Raw genomic sequence first — 25210 nt, 5'->3', positions numbered from 1 at the left:
CGTGATATAATTATATTTGGCCCGCAAGATCATATCAAATATGTATTAGAGCTGGTCCACTGGCCGCCGCGCCAGTATAGCGCATGCACAGCTAATACTACAAATCCCAGAATGCTTTGCAAATGCATTGGCGCTGGCCCGTCAGCCTGCTAATCGCCCCCACCTCCTCTCTTTACTTTCATTAGCATCTGTGACCTGTCGCCCAACTCACACATAATAAACCCCTTACGAAAAATGGCCAAACGAAAGACAGAAAACAGGACCTTTCAAGACAGGGGGGAGGCAGACTATATGTTCATCATTTTAAAAGACAAACCTGTTTGTCATTGAAGCAAGTTGTTATTTTTTTGACTTGTTGGCTTGTGAAAAAAAACCATTTAAAAGGAGCTTAAAGGCTATAGAGAAATATTATTTATTGAATATTTTATTTCTCATTTGTTAATGCTTCTTCTGGAAAGAGTTTAACCAAAACTATTATTAAACATTTATTTTAATAAGAAAAAGTTTAACATTACATATGTTGAAAGAAGAGAAAACATGCAGATGTTGTTAAAAATTTTCAATAAATATTTAGTTTGGCCCACGAGTTTGTCCAAGTTTTTAATTTTGGTCCTCTGTGAATTTGAGTTTGACACCCCTGGTCTAGAGAAAGGGAGGAAGAGGTTTTAAATGGAGTATCCAAGATCTCACCCTACGACCTGGAATGCCTCGACCACCTCTTGGTCCTTGGATACCCAATCCAACATCACCCTATGATAAATAATAAAAAAACATTCAACCATGAAATACAATGTGTTTAAATAAAAAGATGTAGATATATTACAAAATAGAGGAATGCTGCTTCTTTACTTGAATTTTATTGAATTTTTTTTAGGGCATTCAGTTCTCCGAGGCCCTCCTGACTCCTCATTGAATAATCCAATGAATTCCATGAGAAAATCACAGTGATTTGCCTCTAATATCCTCATGTCAATCATCTTAGTTTTTCTACAAATCTGATTTTCTCTCAGGACTTTCCAACCCAAAGCTTCATTCAAGCTTCCTTCTGTCCTCCCTCAGCTTGTCAATCAGTATAAGCCTTGATTCTTTCTTCCTTCCTTAAATAATTTTATAGCCTTCTCTTAAAGGCATTTATATTGTTCTCTTCAACCACCCACCTATCAGTAAACAATTTTCTTCTGATTTCCCTTTTGGATTCCTATGTGGTGGCCTTTAGTTATGCTCTTCCCCACAAGTGGAAAAATTCTGTATCCAGTATATTAAAATCTTATATAATTTAAAAACCTTCGTCAGTCTTCTTAAAATGAAAATAAACAAATCTCAGTCTATTTGTCCTATGCTGATGAGTATATCCGAGCATTTCTGATATTATCAGTGTAAATCTTCTCTACACCTTCTCCAGTACTTTGGTATCCTTCCCATAATAATAGCTTCTATCCTCCAGTACTCAGCTTTGATTTAAGTTTAGTATAACTCCCGACTTTTCTGTTTTCTCCTGATAGAAGTAAACTCTGGTGCTTGATTTGCACTGATGGCCTTGCTATCTTGAGACACAACTTTTAATGATTATTATATTTGTTTATTTTTGTTCTTCTACCCCCGTCTGATTCATACCTTCTATGAAACAAATGGTTTGCCTCTAATTTCCTCATGTCGATCATCTTAGTTTTTCTACAAATCTGATTTTCTCTCAGGACTTTCCAACCCAAAGCTTCATTCAAGCTTCCTTCCGTCCTCCCTCAGCTTGTCAATCAGTATAAGCCTTGATTCTTTCTTCCTTGAATAATTTTAGAGCCTTCTCTTAAAGGCATTTATATTGTTCTCATAAAATGTGACATTTCAATTCCTCCAGCCAAAATACACTACACTTTTATAAAGCTCAGTCCCCAATTATTTGTCCAATTTTGTTTAGTAATAAACTCCTTTAATTTGCTGCATTCTTCCTCAAAATATACATTGCTGTCTTCCATCCTAACTTCATCCAAATTAGAAACCACATTCTTGATTCTATGGCTTAAATTATTATTAATAATACCACCACCCAACTTATTCCACTCTTTACTCCAACTCTGTTTTATTTCATGAAGTTAATTACTTTTCCATTTTGATACTTTACCCTGAATTTAATCATTAGGATACTTATCAATACCTTCTGAAAACTTAGATAAATTAATATTGACTACATTACCAACATCTCTGCTCCTCTTCAAAAAAAAATCAGTGAGATCGGTCAAGCAAGATTTTCCTTCTTGAAATCCACAATTACTTTTTGTAATAATTTTCTCTCCTTGGTTTGGGAATCCATTATATTTCCAACCCTGACATTAAGTTCACTGTGTTATAATTTCATGCTCCTCTTTTAAATTTAAGTATTATGACAGCTATTGCCAGTTCTCTTTACATTGCTAATTCAAGCACCTCTCCAGATGCCTCTTAAATTCTGCAACTTTTCCTGCCTTCACCACCTCCTCTGGCAGCTCATTCTAAATATTAACTAATATGTGTAAAAAAAATTATCTCTAAGATCCCTTTCAACGTCCTCCCACTCCCCCTAAACCTGTCATCTGGTTTACACACCCTTACCATGGGAAACAGATTCTAGCTTTCTATCTTGTTATGCCCTTTGCTCCAGGGAAAACAGACCCAGTTTATCCAATCTCTCCTTCTAACTCAAACTCTAGTAATAGTTATTTTTAAATTTTAAATTTAGATATACAGCATGGTAACAGGCCCTTCTGGCTCACGAGCTTATGCCACCCAATTACACCAAATTCACGTACAACTCCCATAGGTTTTGAAGGGCGGGAGAAAACCAGAGTACCTGGAGAAAACTCACACTGGCATGGGGAGAGCATACAAGCACCTTACAAACAGTGCCAGATTGGAACCCCAGTCGCTGGCGCTGTAACAGTGTTGCACTCACCTCTATGCTAACCATGCTGTGCCATGTCTTTTCTGTCCCCTCTCAAATTAAACCACATCTTTTGTATAGTGTGGCGACCTGAATGGCACATATTATTCCGCACAGCCTTTGTAAAGGAACTCCAGTTTCCACTAAAATAGCAGTGTCAACAATGGAAGCAGCTAAAAGGAAATTTAATTTTGATCATTAACTCTCTTGTGTGCTTTTTCTGATTGCAAAATTTTTTTAGCTTTGACTTTACAATCCTAAGAAAGTGTTGTTGAGCCTTCTTGCGCTCCATTTGGAAGAAGTCCTTGTACCAATTCCACATTACTGGAGCACATTGCCTGTGAGATTTGTAGACCAGAGCTAGTAAGAATGGCAAACATTCACCAAAAAGAACATAGTGAATGTTGAATTTGCATTTGCTCATAACAGATTTTAAAAAAAAAATAAATATGAATTCTATTCCTGAACCTGAAACAATGTGCTCTAAATTATTAACTCAGACATTTGGGATACCAGTTTAGTAACATTGTCACTATACCACTGTACCTCAGATTAAAGCAACTCAGAGGATGATAAATGAAAAAGTAAACTTACTTTGTAACCTTTGATTCCAGGTTTTCCATGAGTTCCCTGAAAAATAAACAAAATAATATTTGTGTCTGTGAAATAGATACCAGGTTCATCTCGAATAGCTTGGAGCTAGATTCTGAAATGAATAAACAAAGTGATGTCAATTTGTGGCACCTACAAGGGCAAAGAGATTTGTTCCTTTGATTTGCCATTTTACTTTCCTTTTAAATGAAGTTAACCTCAACTACTCCTTGTGGTAGTAAATTCCACCTTTTCACCCACCTCCAGGATGATTGTACATAGTCACTATTTGTGGTAATTTATTCCAAGTCCACAACAAATATTTCCAGTTACTTTTCCATTACAGGTGTTTGTTCCTGGGATTTATGACTACTTGCTTGTTTATTTAATGGCCTTTGTTGGAAAGGCAATCTAAAAAGAATGGAAGATTTGGATGAGAGGGACTTATTTATACATGTAATTTAATTTGCTGGGTCTGTTTTCTCCATTTTCAGGGGTAGAATAATTTATAGAATCATTGAGAGATTCAGGACAGAAACAGTCCTTTTAGACTATTGAGTCAACATCTTTCAAACAACCAACTATTTACACTAATTGTACATTCATCTTACTTTTTATTCCCCCACATTCTCATTGATGTATCCCAGATTCTACCACTTATCTTACATCAAGGGGCAATTTACAGTTGTCAATAAATCTCCCAACCTTCATGTCTTTGGGACATGGGATGAAACCAGGCCATCTTGAGGAAACCCACACAGGGAAAAAAACCATGTAGATCACTCAAGGACAGGATTGAACCTGGGTCTCTGGCACAGCAAAGAAGCAGGTATACCGGTTTTGCCCCTGTGATGCCCTAACTCTCAGATTTGGGTTGATAATTGTTGATCCCAATTTACTGAGTTTCTCACTTTTTCCTCCTCACAGGAAAAGGCCAGTGCAAGTTTAGAGGTTATCCCAGATTGGGGCAAAAATCATTATAGATAAAAAAAATCTCAAATACCATCAAGATTTGGTAGATGACTCAGTGACATTGTAAATTAAGGAAAATACATGAGGTATTAAAGCAACAACTACCATATCAATTTAATTTCCCCAAATTAACCCCACTGTTACTCTTTCATCAAATAGGATCAAAATTAGTGGATTTAACAAATCTTTCTCTAATTAATCTACATTAGTCCAACTTACTGCTAATTTTGTACCTGATTATTGATTATCAAAGAAACTACCTTATGGAAATCTAAAATAAAAATCCTGGAAATACTTAGCTGATCTGTGATTATTGATTATGGATCTTTTGCTATCTTTTTAAACTGGCTCAACTGTTGTTACAGGGTTTACTCCTATATTCTTTGTTAAACAAGGATCACCTAATTCCACAAATGAGATGATCTGTCAGTTTACTTATTTACTATGTTCAACTTTAACCTTGTAAATCGTTGAACTGGATGGATCAGAAAGGTTACAAGTTTTATATCCCTTCTTATGGTCCCAGAGGACCCCAAAATCCAGCAGCAATAGAAAATCACCAAGACAAATAGCTACTTAACAAAAGTTAACTTTAACTTATTGCTATTGACTTAACCCCCTTCTAATTCTAAGCACACATGTATGTAATGTGCATAAGTTCAGAAAAGTTCTTTGATTCACAGTCCAATCTTACTTCTCACTCCTCCAAGTTCACCGGTATCAAGTAATTCTTATACTGTGCACAGAATTTAACATTTATGAATTTTCACAAAGCTCTGGTGAGCTTAAATTGTTACTGCTCAGGAAGGTTCTTGTCAGTTTCAGAGAGAGATTTGTTGCTTGTTGGACATATACAAACTGATTCCCTCTGATCAGCCACTTCAGTGTCTTGCCGAAGAAACTTGCCCCATCAGGGTTTTCCAAATAATAACCTTTTCTTCTGCAGGTCACCACAGAGTTCCTTCTGTTTCCCTTATTTCAGGTGAAACACTTCTGCCAGTCATTTCCTCTTGTACGGACCACAAGGGTTTTCAACAGGCTGAACTCAGAACTCACAACCAGTCTTCAAAATGGGGTTTCAACAAGCTGCCAGCTTGCCATGACTGCAGAAACCAGTTCTCTCTCTTAGAAAAAGCCTTTGGTCTCCTCTCTCTTTCTGCTTGTAAAACCACATGACCTTCTTAGAACATCAAACTGCATTCAGATTGCAGCATCGGACAAAAAACTCTTGAGTCCGTTCATCTGTTGCTTTCAAAACAATAATCCATTAACATCTGCTTTTGAAATTCTTTAGCAAAGCAGTCTCCTTGTTTTATTATCTTTGCAAAGATTCTCGGTGCCTGCATGACTCACTTTCAGCAAAGCTCTTGCATTTTAAATGAGATCTGTTTTGTGGTGTTTGTGTTTGTTTGTGACTTACATTACCCCCACAATCTATCTCCTTCAAAAACATATCTAGATACAATATAAAATATAATATAATCTGTCACACCCCTTTTCAGTAGTTTGGAAATTTTCCTCAGTGACCTTAATGAGTGCTAGTATGGGAAGATGGAAAAGATCACATTGGTGCAGTGAGATTTGCCTGAGGTTGATACAAATTTTTATCAGCATTTCATGTGGAAGTCCTTTATATGTCGGGAGCCAAAAGGAAATAATAATTTCTATTCCAACATCATTAGTGGAAACATCTATTGATATAATTATAAATGTACCTCTTTGCCGGGTGGCCCCTTTATTCCAGGTGGTCCAGGTGATCCATTCTTTCCTCTTCTACCTCTATCACCCTATTCAACAAAAATACTATTCAATGATCTAATGAATATTGTTAATTTTAATCATAATGAGTAGATCCAGAATGTCATATTGTTAAAGATCATAACTGATGCACCATCAATAACTCCAAAAGACTGGAAGATAAGTAAAAATGATAGGCTTTTATTCACAATAGGATGGAGGGATGTCCATGGTGGTTGACTGTCCTGAATTGGGGGGAGGGGTGCTGTTGGTCAGTCACCTTTATTCAGGAGTCTGTAGGAGGAGCCGCAGGTACATTCAGCCAATGGGCATGCCTAGACAGTTAAATATACAAACAGTGGTTTACCACAAATTCAGGTTTGAGCCATTCTGATCTCAGCTATCAGAGCCATGACAGGTATCCAAGCTCTGGCAAATGTGTAATCTTCTGCTCGATTTGATATCTGGTTACAGTCCTGCTATTGTACTGGAAAATATGCTTGGTGGCTCATACCAAGATCAGGATTAACAGTGTTATTCTGCTTTAGTTATATGATCTATCAGAGATTGGACATGGCCCCTGACAAAGGTTCTAAATGGTGTTATAGCAAGAGCCCAAAGTGAGCCAGCACTTACTACAGAATATAGGATCCTATCTTCACTTATTTAGAAATTCCAGAATATTTTAAATACAGGATCCTGTCTTCACTTATTTAGAAATTCCAGAATATTTTAAATACAGGATCCAGTCTTCACTTATTTAGAAATTCCAGAATATTTTAAATGAACTTTTAGTTTATCAGCAAGTGAAGGATATTAAAAGAGTACTTTTCAAAGATTGATAGAAGATGGCAAACTAAATGCGATACTGAATAAACAGGGAAGACATTGGAGTATTTGCAAGATCATGATATATTCAATACATTTCTGGTATGAGGAGGGACTGGATTGTACAATATGTTGAAAACTCCTGAAGGTTAATAGTTGGGATTGATCTATGAGAAAATACCAGGCCTATGAGGCTTAATCATTTTTGATTCTTGTGCTCCAACAAAAATTCTTAAAAATATAAAACAATGAACACAGCAACTGTAATAGTTCATAAAACTATAAATAACAAGATTATTCCCAAACCAAAATAAATCTTATCCAAATATGAGATAAAAAAAATGTATTTCACAATTTAGACTTCCTGCACTTAAGTGGTGATAACTCAGTCCAAGTTCAGGCAGTAGCTAACAGTTTCAAAACAACCATGTTTGATTTCACAAAAGTAAATTAGTTAATGTACAAGATTAAATCTATTTTGCTGGTGCGAACTGCTCTTTCCACTAATTGCACTGTTGCTACCCTTTCCTGCCTCCATAGAACAATTAAAATTGATCCCTAAGAATTTATACATTTATTTATGCTGTTCTCTTCATGGGATGATAGATCTTAGCTATCAATTTGATGACTTCTAGAAATGTCCAGAATCAAAAGTAAGAAAAAGTTAAATTTTTAAAATACAGTATTAGAATGTTAAAGGTAGATATGAAGGAATTTAAGATAAAGCAGCATATAGTTCAATTTTCAGAACAGTTTACTATCAAATTATTGTGGAATTAAATGTGTTTTGACAAGCTAGTTATTTTTGTTATACAAGTGCCACAGAACCTTTTGAAATCTGTAAAATGGGAATACTTGATAAATTGAAAATAGTATATTTCTCCCCTCCCCAATTATTTAATTTTCCTTAGATCCAGAAATGCTCAGGTTAACATCTTAAGAGCACTGAGTGAACAATTGAAAGCCTTACTAGGTCGAAGAATATCTATTGAATAATTTCCTGAACACTTCTGGCAGGGAGTATTATTTTACTGTCTGAGAGATTTTGATGTAAGCAACTTTGTTAAATTAACACTTCTTGAAGATAACTGGGTACAAGATAACTTCAAAATTAGAGAGTATGTCCTGAAGGTTTATCACTAAACCATGTACGTTAAAGAGTCAATAGGCTAAATGGCTTTTATTTCTCAGATGTGTGAAAGTTTCAGGCATCATCAGGCAAGAATTAATTTGTGTCGCCTAGACAATTACAAGATAGTCTCATTAAAAGCTCTGAAACTTCTTCAACTCTGACAAGAAATCATTCCCTAACCTAATCAACATGCCTCCACTGGATGCTGGAACAATCATTAAAATTTATTCAGTTAATTTCCAGAAACATGTGGCTTGTGGATGACTTTTAATTAAAATCCAGGGACAAAAATGAAAATGTTTCACAGAGTGAGGTCTTCTGGGTTATTATTTTGACAGTTAAATTAGGATTTTTAGTGAATATATTCAAAAGATGAGTCACCACAACCCCAATTTTTATATACCAAAATTAAACAAAATATCTATAGTATATTTAATATGCAAAATATCTCAAGGTACATCAAATAAAATTTGACAAAGCACATCAGATGTTAAATCAGATTCTTGCTCAAAGAGGTACATTTTAGGACTGTCAAAAAGGAAGAAAGAGAAATAATTAAGCAAAGAAACTTGGGGAGGAGATTACAAAATTACCAGTGGCAGACTGATTCAAGTTACATGTAGTTAAAGTCAACAATAAAAAATGTTGTTCAACTTTGTAACACACATAATTTTGTGCTAAGTTTAGGCCATTAAGTCAGAACTAACGTTTTATTGCCTTGAAAAGAACAAGTGAGCAATTGCGACATGAATTAAGTAGGTTGAGTCAGACAGTTTGTGACAAAGTTGAGCTTTCATGACAAATAAGTTTAAAATGAAGAAATGGAAATTAGGAGTGGTTAGGTAAAACCTTAGTTTTACTCAAAATGTAATAAAGTTGTCTTTTAACTTGTTAGGAAAACCATTGAAGTTAACAACATAAAGGATTAGAATTTCAAAAGGCTTTGCCCAATCAATTTTCCCACGTAACCTTGATAGATGTGTGACTAAAATTTTGTTGACACAAATATGTACATTATGCAGGGTTAAGCCTTGTGCTTGGAAAAGTAATTTCACATACAGCCTTGCTATGCTGTTGACTAGATGCTAACATAAAATAAAATGATACTAAATGTTTCCAAAAAGAGATGGAGTTGATGTATCAGTTGAAAAGAGAGATCCTCATTTACTTAGTATACGTTGATGTTTTCTCATAGAGTATAGGTGAAAAAGACTGAACTTTATGAAAACAAGGCTTAAACAAGTAAAAACAATATTTGTTTTAATAGTTACCCTAATTCCTGGGATCCCTGGCACTCCGGGAGGACCTTTTGCACTCTGGGCTCCTGGAATACCTGTATTACCTGCAATACCTTGAATACCTTGCGCCCCTGGAGGTCCTCTTAACCCTGGTTCACCCTAATTTAAATAAATCAATGTTCAATATGACTTTATTGTTATATACATATACATCGTACAGAAAATATGACGCTGCAATAACACAGGTGCACGATACAACTTTTTACAGTAAAAATCCAAATTTCTGGAAAACTCTTGGCTGAAATTTGGACCACCTGAGAATCTGGACCTTGAAAACTCTTGGCTTTTTATGTGCATGTGTGCTTAAGTGCCACAGATGCACAGCAGCAACAAGCAACCAAGCGGAAGTTGCGGAAATGCAAGAAATTTTATTTTCATACTTTGTATTTTATATGAAAAAATGTTTATGTGTTTATTCTCCTTAAATTTGAATTTTAAATGTCCAATTCCCAAGCAGTCTGGATTTTAGGACTTTTACTGTACAATAGTAAAAAATTAAATTACCACCACTGCAAGACACAAAAAAAATCAAAGGATTGATAAATATATACAGTTGCAGTCAATGCAAGAAAAAAAATGACATTTCAGTAGTATCATCAGATCTTTGGTGGTCTTGGCATAGTTTGTGGTTAGGTTGGAATACTATGATGAGGTTCAAGAGCCTAATAGCTATTGGATAAAGTATATTCTTGAAGCTGGAATTCAGGATTCTGTACCTTCTGCCTGAAGGTAATAGTGGGAAGAGATTGTGACCAGCGTAATGAGGGTCTTTTATGATGTTGGCTGCCCTCTTGAGGCAGCACCTCATATAGATGCTTTTTAATGCAAGCATCTGGGGGCGCGTTGAGTTTCCTGGGCTCAGTGGCCCGAATATAGATTCTTGGTTTAACATTTTAAAGGTCCCAAATATCCTGAAAACTGTTGCTGAAATTGATTGCAAAATTGTGACCTAATTAATTTATTGGATAAGATACAAATAACAGGATTTATTTTTTTTGTGTTTATCATCATAATTTCATGCAAATTGGTCTTGAACTTGGAAAACAAGTTAAACACTAGTTGACGAACATGGAACCAATATCTCAACACCTCAAGACCTGACTACAATGAAAAAGTCCCAACACTTGTACAAAGTACAGATTTGTCGATCATTTACTCAGCACCCATACTGTCCATTAATGATTAAATTAAATACCAAAGATTGTTAATTAAGATAGTCATAGCCTTTTTCCTCACAGCAGGGGAATCTACAACTATCGGATGTAGATTTAGAGAGGAATTATGTAAAAACTACATGAAGTGCACATTTTTTAATGTTGTGTGATAGATATATGGAATGAGCTGCTGGAGGAGGTGGCCGTGGTCAGGACAATTGTAACAGTTAAGACATTTTGACGTACACATGTAGGAAATGCTTAGAGGGATATGGGCCGAATGCAGACAAATGAGACCAGCTTAGTCAGCATAGACAAGTTAGACCGAAGAGCCATGAAGAATTCTATGACATTCTGTGCTCTATAACAGTGCTTTCAGTTTTTAACATGTCACACATTAAATTGGTACCTGATGCCAGGAACCAGTCAGGAAATGTATAAGCCAGCACCGTGATCTTGACTTTGCGCACTCTCTATGTGAAATTTATGCTCTCCTTGTGACTATTATGGGTTTATTCCAGGCACTCTAGTTTCCACCCACATCCTTAAAAATTCAGTTTTGTACTTTTAAGTAGAAATTTTGCCTGCCCACAGGTCAAAGAATCTCAGGGTTGTATGTGATATCATGTATGTACCCTGATAATAAATCTGAACTCTGAACTACTGGTAGTTGCTCATTGATGAGTGGTAGAATGGGAACGTGAGGAGAATAAAATGGACAAGGGTAGGATTAATGTAAAAGTGAATGCTTGTTGGTCAGTGCAGACTTGGTGGACCAAAGGGTCTGTTTTTTAGATTATGATTCTAAACTGGAAGCTGGCTTCATACCTTTTGTCCAGGAGATCCTGATTGGCCAGTTGGTCCCCTATAACCAATGCCTGGCTCCCCCTGGTAAAACAAGAAGAAACAGATAATAATGAACCATTTATTATAACCTTGGAGATATATTATTCTGGGTTTATAAAGTAATTTATAAATTTGAATAGGTTAATTATTTTGTTCATCTTCTCTAATCACCATTGATATTCAGTGTTTGGTTTCCACACGTTAGATTCCACAAAACTCACTCCACAGTTACTCAGACCTTGTATTGAATGTGCCCAGAAGTATTGAACTGCACGTTTCACAAACATTTCTATGACTGATTCCACCTGCATTGAATTCGGCCATCGTTATTGAATGAAGATCTACCGGGACCAATGCCTGAAGAGGGCGCACAAAATCAGTGAACCGGTGTGGACTCGAAAGACAAACATGGCCTGTTTCCGCTCCGTAAATGGTGATATGGTTAAAACCTATTAGCCTAATGAAGGTAAACAAGATGCTGGGGTCCAGTTGACTGCCTTTTACTTCCTGTGACCTGCTGAGTGTCTCCAGCACTTTTATGCTTTGCAAAATTATTATCCTGTTAATTTTGTAATTTTACTTGCTGACTGACTTGTATACTTTCATTGTCTTCTGTTTTGGGTCATATTTACAAAAGATTCTTGTGATACTCTGTGACTGAATATGGAGAGGGAGGAGATGCCATTGTGAGGATTTATTGAGTGCAGTTGAAAATATTTCACTTAGCTGGAAAATGGAGGAAGGAAATAGTAAATTGTGTCAAAGGCTGCAATGGGATCTAGAAGGGTGAAGATGAACAATTCAAATTCTACTTACACCATTATTTACTTCCAAATTAATTTCTACTTCAATTAAGCTGTCTTCATAAAACCATCCACCCACCTCCTTCAATCTCAAAATTTCAGTAAGAAGCTTCTTGCTTTGGCCTATGTTTTCCTTTCATAACATTCCTCATACAATTAGAGACAATTAAAGACTGGAACACCAGTCCCATTGATAAACGTTCTGTTACTCCCATCTCACAGTACCTTCGTCTCCCCTGTGATTGCTACAGACATTGACATTGTTAGGCAAAAATACTTCTAAATGGGGAATAGCTTTCTAACTCTAGAAATAACACTCCCTACTTGAGTCAGCACATAAACATGGCGGAGAAAAATTATTAATGCAGAGCCTAGCCTTACCTTTTGACCCTTTTCACCAATTTCTCCCTTGGTACCCTGCAATTATAATAAACAGTTAATTTAGATTGGTGCCACAAATAATGAATTTCGCCAATGGATTAAATAACTTCTTCATCAATACAAACTTCTGACCGATGATTTGTGATTTACTTTGCATATTTCACTTTTGGAAGAAAGATAGTGTGGTAAACCACTGTTTGTATATTTAATTGTCTGGGAATGCCATTGACTGACTGTACCTGTGGCTCCTCCCATAGACTCCTGAATAAAGGTGACTGTTCCACAGCCCTCTCCCCAGTTCAGGACAATAGACTAGCATGGACATGCTTCCATGCTATAACTAACAAAAGCCTATCAGTTTTACATAACTTCTAGTCTTTCAGAGTTATTGATGGTGCGTCAGTTTCATTAGCTACATGATTTGACAATGGAGTAAATCCTAAAACCAGGGAAGTTGGAAATCGATCCTCAAATGCTTGAGGCCTCTGGTTGCAGACATTATCGGCCATTGTTCGATCAGAGAACGATAAGCTGCAGGTACTACACTCCCAGGTTGAGTCCTTAGTATACTCAATGATCAGAAATGGCGAATCGTACCCAGAGGCAATGGACATTCTGAAAGGCCAGCACCTGAGGAATGAGGTCTACACAAGACGCCTCCTGGCTACCCAAAAACAGTGACCCAGGGAATCGAGCATTGAGAACCTCTGAGCTCTTCGACTGCAAGGCTATGATGGCCACGGAGAACATGGAGAACCTAATCAGAGATGCATATGTCTCAGGAATCAGGTCCAATTACATCCGCTAGGGACTGTTGGAGCAAAGTGAGTTCAACTTGTGGAAGGCAGTCGAACTGGCAAGTACGCTAGAGATGGCCTCCAAAATATGGAAGCCTACTTGGCCGAAAACATGGCTGCCTCACGGTTGCCGCCATCTTTGGACGTGCTGCCACTACCATGTCCTGCCAGCGATTTGTCCTCGGCCTCTATGCTCCGCAAGCACAACTCCACCATTGCTGCATCCCGCCAGCAACCCAACCACGACCATTGTACTCTGAGCACCCAAAGTCCTACTTCTGTGGCCTGAACAAGCACCCGAGGAAACTCTGCCCGGCAAAAGAAGCGGTGTTCTCTAATTGCAGGAAATAAGGATGTAAGTCCAAGTCACCCCACCCTAGCAGTGCTGCGTGTGGGCCACCTCCTTGGATGCCACCATCTTTGAGACCCAGCAGCACCACGTGCGAGCTGTAGAAGCAGCCATTTTGGATGCCGCCATCTTGGGGCCAAACATACAAACACTCCACCACATCTATAGATGGCAACCCGACACTGGCCTCCATCACGCGGGATCAAGGCAGCACTCACCAGCTCACCAGATTAATGATAGACATTCAGGTAAACGGCCACGTGACGAGCTGCCTGTTCGATAGTGGGAGCACGGAGAGCTTCATCTACCCCGACATGGTGCAGCATTACTCCCTCATGATAAAGTCTCCTTGGTCTCAAAGTCCCATACGGCTGATATTTGTGACTACTGTGTAGTGACCCTGACGGTGCAGGACACAGATGACAAAGACTTGAAACTCCTAGTGATGTCACAACTCTGTGCTGTCGTGCGACTGGGACTGGACTTGCAATGCCACCTTAAAAGTGTGACAGATGGGCCCCATCTCCCCCTCATTGTGTGAAACCAGCCATTTTTAAACCACCCATTGTGCTTCCTGGCCTCTTCCCCCACCATTTCCAGTTAGCAACCTGAAGATTGCCCACCGCACACAACCTGCGGACTCTCAACTCTCAAGATCACCCCTCCACCATTGTTTGGTAACTCACCCCTTACTGTAAACTTGTTGCCACCAAAAGAAGGTGGTACAGTGCTGGGGACAGGGCTTTTATTAGATCAGAACTGCAGCAGCTGCTCAATTGAAGCGAGCACCAGCCCCTGGAGAGCCCAAGTGGTGGTGGTAAAGAGTAGGAAGAAAAACAGAGTTGTCATTGACTACAGTCAGAGCATTAACAGATTTACACAGCTAGATGAGTACCCGCTTCCTCACATATCCAATATGGCAAACCAAATCGCTCAATATCGGGTATTCTCCAGTGTTGATGTAAAGTCAGCAGACCACCAGCTCCTCATCTGCCTGAAGGACCACCAATATACAGGTACATGATACTTTATCCGTAACCCTTGGAGGACCCTGTGTTCCGAATTTCAGATTTTTCTGGATCTCGGAAAGCCAGATTTAAGCCCACCCGAATTGTGCTGCCGTATCCACCCACACCCCCTTCCAGTCACTCTGCTGTCTCCCCCCACCCCCCCTCGCCCTCCCAACTCACGTTGCTGGTCACTCGGCTGCCCAACTCGTGCTGTCACTTCTCTCTCCCCACTTGCCATAATTTGGAGCTTTCCAGATTTTAGATGTCCGGATTAAAGATTGTGTACCTGTACTGGTTTTGAGGTAGATGGCCTCTACCATTTCCTGAGGGTTCCCTTTGGTGTCACCAATGGGGTCTCAGTCTTCCAGTGGGAGATGGACCAAATGGTAGACCATTATGAGCTGCAGGCCACATTCCCGTATCTGTACAACATGACCATTTGCGGTTATGACCTGCAGGATCATGACACCAACATCCAAAAATTCCTCCAGACCTTCAAACTCCTTCACCTCACATACAATAAGGCTATTGTATTTTGCACAACCTGCCTTGCTATCCTTGGCTGTGTCACAGAGAATAGAGCCATTGAGCCCAACTCAATCACATGCACCTGCTTATGGAACTCTCCCTTCCCCACAGCCTCAAAGCCCTGAAAAGGTGCCTGGGCTTCTTCTCCAACCATGCTCAGTGGGTCCCCAATTATGTGGACAAGGTCTGCCCCCTCATTAAATCTACCTCCTTTCTCCTGACATCAGAGGCCCCTGCAACCTTCAGCTGCGTCAAGGCAGGCATTGCCAAGGCCATGATGCATGCCGTGGATGAATCCACCCTGTTTCATATGGAGAGTGATATGTCCGACTTTGCTCTGGCTGCCAAACTTGACCAAGCGGGCAGATCCATCACCTTCTTTTCCTGTACCCTCCAGGGCCCCAAAAATTCGGCACTCTTTTGTCGAGAAGGGGGCCCAAGCCATTGTTGAGATGGTATGGCACTGGAGACACTATCTTTCCGGCAAACGATTTACTTTGCTGACTGAACAACGTGCAGTTGCTTTCATGTTCAACAACCAGCAGCGAGAATAAATCAATAACGACAAGATATTAAGGTAGAGAATTAAACTTTCCACCTACATTTATGATATTGTGTACCAGCCCGGGAAACTCAATGAGCTCCCAGATGCTCTATCCTGTGGAACGTGTGCCAGCGCACAAATAGACCCTCCATTACGATCTCTGCCATCCCGGAGTCACTAGGTTCTTCCACTTTATCAAAGTCCACAACCTGCCTTACTCCATTGAGGAGATTAAAACTATGACCAGAAGCTGCCAGGGTGCACAGAGTGCAAACTGCACTTCTATAGACCAGACAGAGTGCAGCTGATGAAGGCAACCCTTCCCTTTGAAAGCCTGAGCATTGATTTCAAAGGACCCCTTCCCTCCTCTAACCGCAACGTGTACTTGCTTAACATCATTGATAAGTACTCAAATTTTCTGTTCACCATCCCCTGCCTGAACATGACAGCTGCCACATTTATCAAGGCCCTATACAATCTCTTCACCCTGTTTGGATTCCCCACTATATCCTTAGCAACCGGGGGCCTACCTTTATGAGTGATGAGCTGCGCCAGTACCAGCTGGCCCGAGGCATCGCCACAAGTAGAACCACTAGCTACAACCCCCGAGGGAATGGGCAGGTGGAAAGGGAGAACACTACCATCTAGAAGGCCATCCTCCTAGCCCTGTGGTCTAGAGACCTTCCAATCTTCCGTTGGCAAGATGTCCTCCCTGAAGTGCTCTACTCAATCAAATCACTCCTATGTACAGCCACAATGCCGCTCCACATGAAAGATTGTTTTCTTTCCCATGGAAGTCTGCACCAGGGACCATGCTGCCAGCCTGGCTGACGTCCCCAGGGCCGGTCCTATTCCAGAAACACGTGAGGAACCATAAGTCTGACCCTCTGGCTAAAAGTGTCCATCTGCTCCATGCCAACCCTCAATATGCCTATGTGGCGTACCTTGATTGGCACAAGGACACGGTCTCTGTTAGGGACCTGGCACCCTCAGGGGTTCCAGAGACAATTACCATTTACCCTGCACTCACTTCACCTATCATCACCCATGATGCACCAGGGCCATGGCAAATTACCCCAGCCCCAATGGATGGCATGCCAGACTCGTCGCCACAAATCCACCAAACTAATGCCGACGACTACATACATCTGTCTCAGACTGTCCATGACCCAATAGCTATGCTGCAGCTGGTATTACGATGGTTGCAGCAGCAGATTCGACCAATGGAAAGACTTAATTTGTGATAACACCTAATGCACTTTACCCCGCCTGACTCTTTTTAAAAACAAGGGGTGAATGTGGTAAACCATTGTATGTATATTTAACTGTCTGGGCATGCCCATTGGCTGACGGTACCTGTGGCTCCTCCCACAGACTCCAGAATAAAGGTGACTGTTTCACAGCTCCCCTTCCCAGTTCAGGACAGTCGACCAGCAAGGATGTGCCTCCAAGAGCTAATAAAAGTCTATCAATTTTACATAACTTTGAGTTTTTTTTAAGTTATTGATAGTGTGTCAGCCAGTATCTTCATAGTCACATCAAAATTTAATCTTGACTTCTAACATTCAAAACTTGAAGCAAAGAAAGCATAAAGATTTGTTAAATATAAATTAAAATTTGCATTGAAAATTCATACCTGCTTTCCTGTTGCTCCAGATTCTCCCTGTAAAAAAACAAGACAAACAGAATCAGAATCAATTTATTGTCATAAACATGTCACGAAATTCATTGTTTGAGGCAAACATTTCTTTAAATCATATTTCCATATAAATACAAATAGTGCAAGAAAAAGAAAAAGTGAGGTAGTGCCTACGCTTCACTGTTCATTCAGAAATCTGATGGTAGAGGGGAAGAAACTGTTCTTGTGCGACTGAGTGCTCATCAAACAAACAGGATAGGTGTTTGCTAACCTTTGGGTTGGAGGACAATGGGAAATAATGATGTAGGTTTAGAGGAAATATTCAGTACATGTTTACACAAGGATTTAAAAAATGGATTTTAGATTTTGTTTTCAAAGTAACTTTAAAACTTATTCTAACACAAAACTGCCTGTGTTTATTTTTATTTGCAACATGATGGATGCCGATTCCAGTCATTTAAACCCATGTCGAAACAATTACATCTGAATTAACCTGCAACTCTGTACATTTTGGACAGTGGGAGGAAACCCATGCAGACACGGGGAGAATATTAAAACTCCTTACAGACAGCGCTGGGTTTGGATCCAGGTTGTTGGTGCTGTAATAGCATTGCACTAACTGCTAAGCTAACAATGCTACCCTGTTAAGTAGAGTCTCAAGGGCGAACCACTATAGTGTCATTTGCCAATCCCATTTCAATTGGGCCTGAAGTCACAAAATGGATTTTGGAAGCAGAGTACAACACTAAGTTGACAAGAGTGCACTAATGAGGATGTATTCCAAGACAAATAATTGCTAAAGTGGCAGAATAGATAAAGTGAAAATAGTTTCTCTGGTGTTTACCTTTGGAAATATTCCTTAAGGTTTATAATTTTGGCAGTGGAAATGGTGGAGTTAGTGATGGATATCTACATGCAGGATTTAGAAAATGACTTAAACATTCTGTTTAAGTATAAAAACATTTCCTCGATTAGGATATAGGTGCAGGATTGAAGAAATTTTACTTTGTCTGCCTTCACAGTGTAATATTTCACACTCTGCAATTTGAAAGTGCGGTAGTTACAAATAGAATGCAGTCTAATTGAATTCCTGAGCCAAGCAAAACTATAATATATATAGTGTGGTAAAGCCTGTTGCTCAGGACAAAGATTCTTCTCACTTAACTCTTAGGCAACCTTAAAAATCTGTTGAGTAGAGTGATCCTTTCAGATTTAAGAACAAGAATTTTGTCCTAAACACAAGTTACCCTTTGACCTTTCAGAGAGAAGTTTGACATTTCAGGAGGCAACAACATTCGTGGCCTTTTTCTGTCTAATGAGAAAAGAATTTGCACTTCATTATTAACTCTAGCAACAGTAGCCTGTAAAACTAATGAAATTATTCATATTAAACATCATTTTGATGAGATCAATTTATCTTTCAAATTTCTAGTACTGTTAAAAGACACCTCAGGAAATAATTAATGATATTCAATGCTTCAAGGAGCAACATTTTGTGCTTGCAAAAATCTAACATGAAAATAAAAATTGTAGGAAATACCTAACCTGTGGCATAATGAGCAGAGAGAGAGAGAGAAACAAAGATAAAACTTCAGGATAATGGCATTTCATTATTACTGGGAATGGTCAAAGACAAGACAAAATCCTAGGAAAGAGGCAAGTTATGATAGGGTAGATTCCTGGAAAGGTTAAATGACAGAAGTGGTGATCATTCCGGTAAAGATAGTTTCCACATTTTTCTGGAGTTACCTCAAAGAATGATTTTGTATTTATTATAATTTTTAAGTGAGATTAAAAAAAAAACATGTAAGTATTACCCACTTAGTCTTGCTTTGCTCTAACGCTACAATTTTCTCCATCGCTGCAATCTTCAGCGATGCTCCTTCAATTCTGGCCTCTTGGATACATTCAGATTTAATTGCTTCATCCACAAAGGTCTTGCCTTAACTGTTTCCTCTCAGCACTCTGGAATGTCACCCTTTACTTTTCTATTTCTCTTCTCACTCCTTCTTTAACATGCTCCTTAAAATATATCCCTTTGACCAAGCTCTACCCTTATGCATCAAATTTTGTTCAATAACTTGATAAGAAACAGGTTCTTTAGACAACCAAGATCACAAAGACTTTCAGCATCCATTTTTACATTGGTCCTACTCTAATCCGTTAAATTCTCCTGCGTTCACATCACTGCCCTCCAGATATCTTATTACATTAAAACAAATTCATAAATGCCCAAGACCTTTTCCTACTTTCTAGGTTTTCAGTAAATGCAAGGTGTGTTTGCTGCACATTCCCATTTCCACTCAGTACAAATATCTCAATTATCTCCCATTTTTGCCCAAGTAGGAGAATGTGGCAAACATCTAATCAAGATTTGGATACTGAACAATGGAGTGGACACTTTCAACATTCAAAACCAAAATATAGTGGCCAAGCTATCCAACCTATAAAAATGAATACATTAAAATTGAGTCTTGTTCACAATCTTTGAAACAGTAAGTTTTAAATGTTCCTTTTTCCAGGAATGCAATATATTTCATGGGAGGTTAATTATGATCAAAATGCATGTACATATCTCCTTTCTGGTACTTTTTTCTTGCCTTCATTTTCTTTCCTTTTCTCATTCCTTTTGCTCCTGTTAACCGTGTCTGTAACATAAAATTGGAGCATGTAAAATTTACTGGACCAGCTTTCTCCATTTGTTTTTTTATTTTGAGGTGGATCTAAATATCCAATTTGGGTAATTTTTTAAGATGAGCTGGGAATTATCCATAGTTTCCTGTCAAATTTTCTGACCATTCTCTGGTCCATCTTTTATTGATTTCCCTTCTTTAAAAAAGATCTAATTTCCTCATAAACATTTTAAATTTTAGGGTAGCGTGGTTAGTATAGCAGTTAGCGCCATGCTATAACAATGCCAGTGACCTGGGTTTGACTGTACGTTTTCACTGTGTCTGCCTGGGTTTCCTCTTTAGGTGCTCTGGTTTCCTCCCACCCTTCAAAAATGTACCAGGAGTTGTAGGTCAATTGGGTGGCAAAGGCTTGTGGGCCAAAAGGGCCTGTTACGGTGCTGAGTGCCTAAATTGAAATTTAAATATTTATTTTATGTTATATTGGAAGAGAAGCAGGCAATTCAGCCTTTTCAAACCTGTTGCTCCTTTCTGTCAGATCATGGCTAATCATCTCTATTCCGTTCAATTACTGAGACTCTTTACTTGGCAAAAATCTAAAATTCACAGATTCTGAAAAATAGATCACGCCAGATGAGCCAATTATTCCATCTGTACAGATGAGGGGCCCAATATGATTCCTGTCAGCCTCACATTGAGAATTTTAGAGTGGTCACACAGCTTCACAAATGTAATGTCAATTAGAGTCCACAATTAAAGATTTTGATTAATCACTGATGACTCACAGAGAGTAAACACAATTAAAAACAAATGAATCACATACCACCAGCATTTGCCTTGGGCTGGGCCATTGCCACTCAGCTCACACTCTCCTTTCCCAGATCTACACAGACCAATCTCACCTATTCCCTTATACCCACTTACATCCAAACCCTGTACCCTCTTCCCAAAGATGTGGTGCAATTAACATTTAAAAATATAACAATTTATACTACAGTTGATTGTATACAATGAACAGATTTAAATTACATTGCATTTTTTACATTGCAAATATTTAAAATCAAAGTAATAAATAATTAAGGCAGTTTTGGTAAGATAAATTTACCTTATGGAATTCATTATTTATTACCAAAATTCTGAGATACAGAATAAAAATTCCTTTTTCTGAAATGTTTAAGAAAAAAGTAAATAAGTGAACCCAAATGAACTTTTTTCATTGGCATTTCTCATGCAGTTCATGTGGCTTTGTTGCAGAAAATTGTGAAACTGACCATTTCCTAGGAACACAAACCTACTGCCCTGTAAAGAAACCTGTATGATGTTGCTATTGAAATTAATCTTTGAAAATGTAAAATTACTGGATTTATAATTGTTGAATAAAACTGATTAGTTCATAACTTTTTTCAATCAAATAAGCGCTGCTTAGTGCAAAGAATCAATCTCTCAAGCTAACGGATGTTGAAAACAAAATATAACAAATTCACAATATTGGTTTACCTGATTTTCCTGTCGGGGATCCATTCTTCTTACTCTTAATAAGATCTTTTCAGATCTGTCTACTGGATTTGATTTAATCTGATTCAGAAAATGAGAAATTGTTAAATAATTTTAAAAAAAATCTGAAGCATCATTCTCAATATTTTAAATAGTTTCCTGCTAACATTACATTGCCTATCCAACTAACTAGATGCCTTATGGAGTTGTTGTTCAAGAATCAATAGAACCCAACAGTACTGTATTTTTTTCAATTAACTTATCTCTGTAAGAGCCATCTATGAAATTAGAAATAGTTGTGTGGCACAAACAAGAATTTAAAAAGCAGATATTTTCCATTTCATTAATTTTTAAAGAAAGCCACACCTCTAATTTTCGAGCTTAATTCCTGAAGAGATTCCCCATGAGATATTTTGCAGACCTTATAGCCTGTCAATTCAGTTAAATTAGAGTAATTTATTTTCTGTGGCTTCATATGCAGAGTTTTGCATTAGTACTTGACCAGTTCTAGAAAATGGAGGGTGCATAAAATTGTGTTCCAGTGGTGTAGGCTATATTTGAATTATGTCTGAGAGATTAAAGCCTAGATATACCTTTGTGAGGCTCCAAAGTTGTAGTTCTATTTCTAATTTTCATATTTCACCCAGAATGTCCTGCCAGGAATAGAATTTCTCAACATAACCCTGTTGCTCTGACTCGATCATTCACAGTTGTCTCCACATGAAAAAAAAATTCTCCAGTATGGTACAGTAAAACCCCAGTATCCAGCACCTATGGGAATTGGTAGATATTGGATAAATGAATTTTCCGGTTACTTGAAATTGTGTGTTGTATGAATTGGTGAACTAACCACTAGGGGTGCCAATTTTAAACATTTGTATTTTTTACCTATTTATTTTCTGCAATTTTTTTTTGCCCATTGCTTGAGGCTGTTGGTTGCTTGAATTCCAGGTAACCAGGATGATATTGTATAAGCAGCTCCTGGTCAGTGATGGCAGTTTGGTTGTGCAGTCCATCAGAGGATTTGATGAATGGTGAAGTACAGATCTACATCCTCAGGGTCTTGCCATCATTGCAGTAGGGTGTTAAGCTTTCCCACTTTCTTGTAATTTTCCCACAGAAAGGGACAAAAGAATTGGAGAGGGAAGAAGGATCCCATTGAACTGTATAGAGATCATTTAAATTATAGTATCACAAGGGGAAGCTTTAGGTTATTAAAAGAATGAAAGATTATAAATACATCTTGTATCTAAGTATGAGAAACAATCTGAAAGGAAGATTTGTTGATCTCTCAATTAATCAGGTATAGTAAGACAAAAAAGTGCAAAATATATGATTACAGTCTTTCGATACAACTGAAATACTCATACAGCATATGCTCCAGTCTTGAGTGCTATTCTCTTCCTCTTGCAGTTCATTCTTGAAGGCAACAACTCATGATGTGCACAGTTCACCCCTAGTTTCTCTAAGAAGTTGTACAATTTTTGCTGAGTTAAAGTTTTTGCATCTTAATTTGACTTTGGGAGTTCCATGAGGATCACTCTTGGAATTAATGATTAATTTCTAGGACACTGATGCAATGAAATTAGGGATAAATGCCATAACTGTTTATCAAAGAATAAAAATAGTCTTCCAACAATTAGATCAATCTCACTTAAATATCTCTGATCAAGTAAGAAAAACCATTAGAAAACTACCTCAAAAACTATTTATGATGCAAGTAACATCCTGAGAGTGCAGAAGAAGTTCCTGTTTACAACTGGGGGCCATTTCAATATTCATAAGAACTTGTGCAATTTTTACCTTTGGGGGCCAGATGCATCTCAAATTGTGCCCAATTCCCATAAGGATCAGCCAATCTTCGTCCGCGAAGCCAGGCCAAAGAAGAGAAGAAGAAGAAGAGTACATCAGATGCAGGCTAGGCTCGAGGTTCAGCTGGGGAAATCTTCATCTTGGGACAGAATTCTCAGATTCCTGTCCATTTGATTTTACTCCATTGTATTTACTCTTTCCCACATCCATCTTATTTTAAATAGGCCTGATATCTATTCAGGCATCTTTATTAAGCAATTGTTGATTTAGGTCTCTATATCCAATTCAAAATTCAAGTCTCTATATTAGACTTCCTTTCGATTTTTATTAGGTTAGACATTACGTCAAACATCTTCTCACATCTACTTATTTCCTCACAATTATGCCTAAATGCCACCACAATACAGAATCAGATCATTTTTTAAACCTTACTACACTTGAATGTTATAATTATCTGCAGGAGATACTGTATCCTTAATTAATAAGGCCATCATTCTTTCCTATATTTTCTCCATTTCTGAGAACATTTTAGGATAGAATACTTAATTTTCAATGTCATCTCAGATGTTGCTAAATTTATATCAAGGTAGTTGCATTCTGCTTCTCCATTATAAGTCTCTCGTTTCACAATTTTCATTCATTGTGCATTGTTCGAGATGTCAATTGTTGACCTTTCATGTTCGTCAGTACATTTTTTCTCTTTTTTCCCTTCACTATCACAATAACTTTACTTTCATATGTTCTAAGGTTTGTGACTTCATAGCATCTTGCCTTGAGTTTATTTGCACCCATAATGTTCACTCCCAGCACTAACTTTTCTTCAGTTAAGAGAGATGAGGATTTGCATTTCTCTTTTGTCTTACTATACCTGATTAATTGAGAGATCAACAAATCTTCCTTTCAGATTGTTTCTCATACTTAGATACAAGATGCATTTATAATCTTTCATTCTTTTAATAACCTAAAGCTTCCCGTTGTGATACCATGATTTAAATGATCTCTCTACAGTTCAATGGGATCCTTCTTCCCATTGTCCCTTTTGTCCCTTTCTGTGGGAAAATTACAAGAAAGTGGGAAAGCTTGCAATGGTGGCAAGATCTGTACCTCACCATTCATCAAAACCTCTGATGGATTGCACAACCAAACTGCCATAAAAAGTTATCTAAGGCATGAAATATGACCACATGCATATTTTTAAAAAGATGTATTTGAAAATATTGCCAGTGTAATAGTGCAAAATATGTGATTATAGTCTTTCGATACAACTGAAATACTCATACAGCATATGCTCCAGTCTTAAGTGCTATTCTCTTCCTCTTGAACTTCATTCTTGAAGTCATCAGCTCATGATGTGCACAGTTCACCCCTAGTTCCTGTAAGAAGTTGTAACAGCTCATGATGTGCACAGTTCACCTCTAGTTCCTGTAAGAAGTTGTACAATTCTTGCTGAGTTAAAGTTTTTGCATCTTAATTTGACTTTGTGAGTTCCATGAGGATCACTCTTGGAATTAATGATCAATTTCTAGGACACTGATGCAATGAAATTAGGGATAAATGCCATAGAGGCATTGAAAATTAATGTATTTTCATTTTCTTTAAATACTTTCATTAATTTTTATTTTAAAAATGTGGAAAGTGGGTATCCAGGCTGTTCAAAAATCCAATAGTGTTTATGAGTCTGTTTTCTCTTCAGAGGATGAGAAACAACCCATATGACATGGATGGATAGAGTTTATGCTACTTTGGTTGACAAG

The 25210-nt window shown here is 38.0% G+C and overlaps 3 protein-coding genes across 16 annotated transcripts in view; 1 reads left to right on the top strand and 2 right to left on the bottom strand.

The window, feature by feature from the left end:
• LOC138748000 (collagen alpha-1(VII) chain-like) overlaps nucleotides 1-19379 on the bottom strand; it is a 66555-nt gene extending 47176 nt beyond the window's left edge. Inside the window, exons 1-8 of the mRNA XM_069907700.1 lie at nucleotides 19338-19379; nucleotides 17518-17544; nucleotides 12654-12689; nucleotides 11452-11511; nucleotides 9443-9568; nucleotides 6190-6261; nucleotides 3506-3541; nucleotides 691-750 (exon numbers count right to left, since the gene is read on the bottom strand). Of these exons, the coding sequence (XP_069763801.1) occupies nucleotides 691-750; nucleotides 3506-3541; nucleotides 6190-6261; nucleotides 9443-9568; nucleotides 11452-11511; nucleotides 12654-12689; nucleotides 17518-17544; nucleotides 19338-19379 (459 nt within the window). The remainder of the gene's footprint in view (nucleotides 1-690; nucleotides 751-3505; nucleotides 3542-6189; nucleotides 6262-9442; nucleotides 9569-11451; nucleotides 11512-12653; nucleotides 12690-17517; nucleotides 17545-19337) is intronic.
• The window catches only part of mest (mesoderm specific transcript), a 366224-nt gene that overhangs the window by 179297 nt on the left and 161717 nt on the right, over nucleotides 1-25210 (top strand). The gene's annotated exons all lie outside the window — the stretch shown is intronic.
• col7a1l (collagen type VII alpha 1-like) overlaps nucleotides 20067-25210 on the bottom strand; it is a 208364-nt gene continuing 203220 nt past the window's right edge. The window contains exons 64-65 of the mRNA XM_069907699.1: nucleotides 21648-21725; nucleotides 20067-20168 (exon numbers count right to left, since the gene is read on the bottom strand). Of these exons, the coding sequence (XP_069763800.1) occupies nucleotides 20067-20168; nucleotides 21648-21725 (180 nt within the window). The remainder of the gene's footprint in view (nucleotides 20169-21647; nucleotides 21726-25210) is intronic.

The sequence above is a fragment of the Narcine bancroftii genome, chromosome 13 (assembly GCF_036971445.1).
Source record: "Narcine bancroftii isolate sNarBan1 chromosome 13, sNarBan1.hap1, whole genome shotgun sequence".
NCBI classification, from domain to species: domain Eukaryota; kingdom Metazoa; phylum Chordata; class Chondrichthyes; order Torpediniformes; family Narcinidae; genus Narcine; species Narcine bancroftii.
Note: the sequence above shows the minus strand (reverse complement) of the source record. Positions and strands in the feature narration are given on the sequence as shown.